The following is a 2,500-nucleotide window of genomic DNA, read 5'->3' on the forward strand; positions in this document are numbered from 1 at the left end:
TATCTTCTCTGTTTAAACACAAAATGAAGTAAATAACAGAGTAATCTGAAATTTTGTTATAAATCTATATCAGTTTCTGAACTATTCAAATCTTCATGTGTTCATTAAGAAACAGATAAAAAACAAAAGAAGAATAAAGAAGCCAAATAAATAATCGAATAAAAATACCCCCCCCCCCCCCCCCCCAAGGGAAAAGACAAAACAGAAAACCCAACAAAATGTCCTCCCCTCCCCCCCCCCGCCAAAAAAAAAAAAAAGACCCCCCCCCCCCCAAAAAAAAAAAAGGCCAAAGAAAAATCCCAAAACAAAACAAACAAACAAAAAATAAGACGAAACTATACCAAAAAAAAACCACCCAGTATTTGATCAAAGAAAGATTTGAAGATCACCAGTTATTACATTCATTTTAACTGTAATACAGCTTGACATTAAAACAAAATTATATCTGAAATAAGAGTAATAAATTTATTCTCCATAACATTTAGACAGTCTTAATCAGCGTATTTCTCTATTAGCTAGATAGATACTCACCAGTATATTTATTTAGAATAGGCGTGTGGTAGGGCGACTCCAACATAAATATCATCCATATCTGATTAGCAGGTTTTTCAAAGCCATTACTTCTGGATACCCCATCAAATAGGACCACGTCAGCGTCCTTCATCTGGTTATTCATATCAGTAATGGTACAGTACGGCACGGCACATTTCTGTTCAAGGAATGTACCCTGTCCACGTTTTATTGCCCATCCCCCGATGCCGGAGGGCAGATAGATTTTTTTCAAGGGAATACTACTTTGGCCGCTTTGTCGATGGGCTCTGATGCTGGGTGGTATGAAGTTTAGCTGCTCGAGTATACGATCGTTCTCGAAGTTATTCTGGCTCGGATATATACTCTGTAAATAAGAAGAAAAAGATTTGTAATATAGTGTGATTAAAAAGTCCTGTTGGACTTTGTTTCTTCAAGTGTGAAATACTGAAACGGTTTCCTTCGCATTATCCAGCAAACTTTGGAGTTCTAATTCAGACCATAATTAATTGTAAAAAAAAGTTTGCTATACTGTGAAAAGCCAACGTGTCTATCCAGTGTAGTTTAGAGTTTAAAGGGGGAAGTCACAACAATACACTTCAACAGTCGTAACGTAACGTCACTTCCCTCGTAATGACGCATGGTAACTTAGTAACTAGCTCTAAACTATAGGAACAATGGCGGACGCCCTTATGAAATATTTCTCCGACGAGCATAAAAGCGTATCCAGAGGAGAAAAAAAACTCATTATAAATCTGATCATGTTTTGACTTTTACACATTCTGATCACAAGACATAATATGAAAAGTTCTTGCCATCATGAAGGATAACAAGTACCGATTTTCTTTGTTTAGAACCACGATGGCCGCCGTTGCTGGGCGACGTGACATCAGACTATTGAATCCAATTCCAAAAGGTGGACGTATGTGGTTCCCCCCCCCCCCCCCCCCCCCCCCTTTCCCCTGTATCCTTCATCATCTTTCATTGTCAATGTAGAGACTGTTGAACTCTCCCCCAGTAAAGGCTACTTTATCATGGCAATGATTTAAACTTAGATTAATTAATGTTACATACAACAGAGGCGTTCATGGCCAAAAACAAATAGCAAGCACCGTGTCATTTGCTTTCTGACCACAACAATGCCGCGTCTCTCATGAATGAATGAGTAACCATAAATTTAACTCGAGTTCAGGTTGTTGCCCTTTCAGCAGGAAGAACGGAGAGGTGTAATTACTTAACTAACAATGAACAATATAATTAGTAAATAAATTAATAGTAGGAACAATAATTGAGGTCATAATGCAATAATTAACATTGTTGTTTAGCTTATCATCACGGTCATTGCCAAAGAGTTGTTGGTCCCTCTGGTGTCGCTACGAGAAATTGATTGAGAGTATGTTTGTGTACTGAGGTTTTATTGATGCTATGCGTTTAGGTGAAGTACTCACAACATCCGCAGCTGGATAAAATGTACACGCAAGTTTGTGTAACCTTTAACTTTTATAGTTTGATTGATATATATATATATATATATATATATATATATATATATATATATATATATATAATTTTGTGAGAACTAATCATAAAAATGTCTGTCAACGGAAAAGAGCTGAGTGACGTCAATTTCGTTCCTTCTACAGAATTTATAACTGGATGGGGTTCCTGGCCTTCCATAGTGGGCAGGGTGGCATTTACTGTGTCTTCTATTCCCCTATATCTGTTTTCCAATTTGCTTTCTGTCTTTGGCTTGGAATGAGATTACTTGGTTTTGCCCTGGCCCAGGCCGTAGTGCTTGGCTGGGAGGAAACAGTCAAATGCATCGTTATTGGTTTTTATAGATGATATTTTTCTCCTTGTGAATCATCTCTCTGCTATGTATTATGATGTTTGTTACTTTGAATGTATAATGCAAGCATTTGAGTGTATTCCTCTTAGTGGGATCTTGTGCCGGTGTATGGGTGAGACATTT

The 2,500-nt window shown here is 37.4% G+C and overlaps 1 protein-coding gene across 2 annotated transcripts in view; it reads right to left on the bottom strand.

Moving 5' to 3' along the window:
• Positions 1–2,500, bottom strand: part of LOC144978198 (glycoprotein 3-alpha-L-fucosyltransferase A-like) — an 84,399-nt gene that overhangs the window by 17,442 nt on the left and 64,457 nt on the right. For both annotated transcript variants that reach the window (XM_078923945.1, XM_078923947.1), the window contains one exon: positions 532–895. In XM_078923945.1, coding sequence (XP_078780071.1) covers positions 532–895 — 364 coding nt within the window. The remainder of the gene's footprint in view (positions 1–531; positions 896–2,500) is intronic.

The sequence above is a fragment of the Berghia stephanieae genome, chromosome 8 (genome assembly GCF_034508935.2).
Source record: "Berghia stephanieae isolate SIO BIC M18660-M18661 chromosome 8, UCSD_Bste_1.3, whole genome shotgun sequence".
NCBI classification, from domain to species: domain Eukaryota; kingdom Metazoa; phylum Mollusca; class Gastropoda; order Nudibranchia; family Aeolidiidae; genus Berghia; species Berghia stephanieae.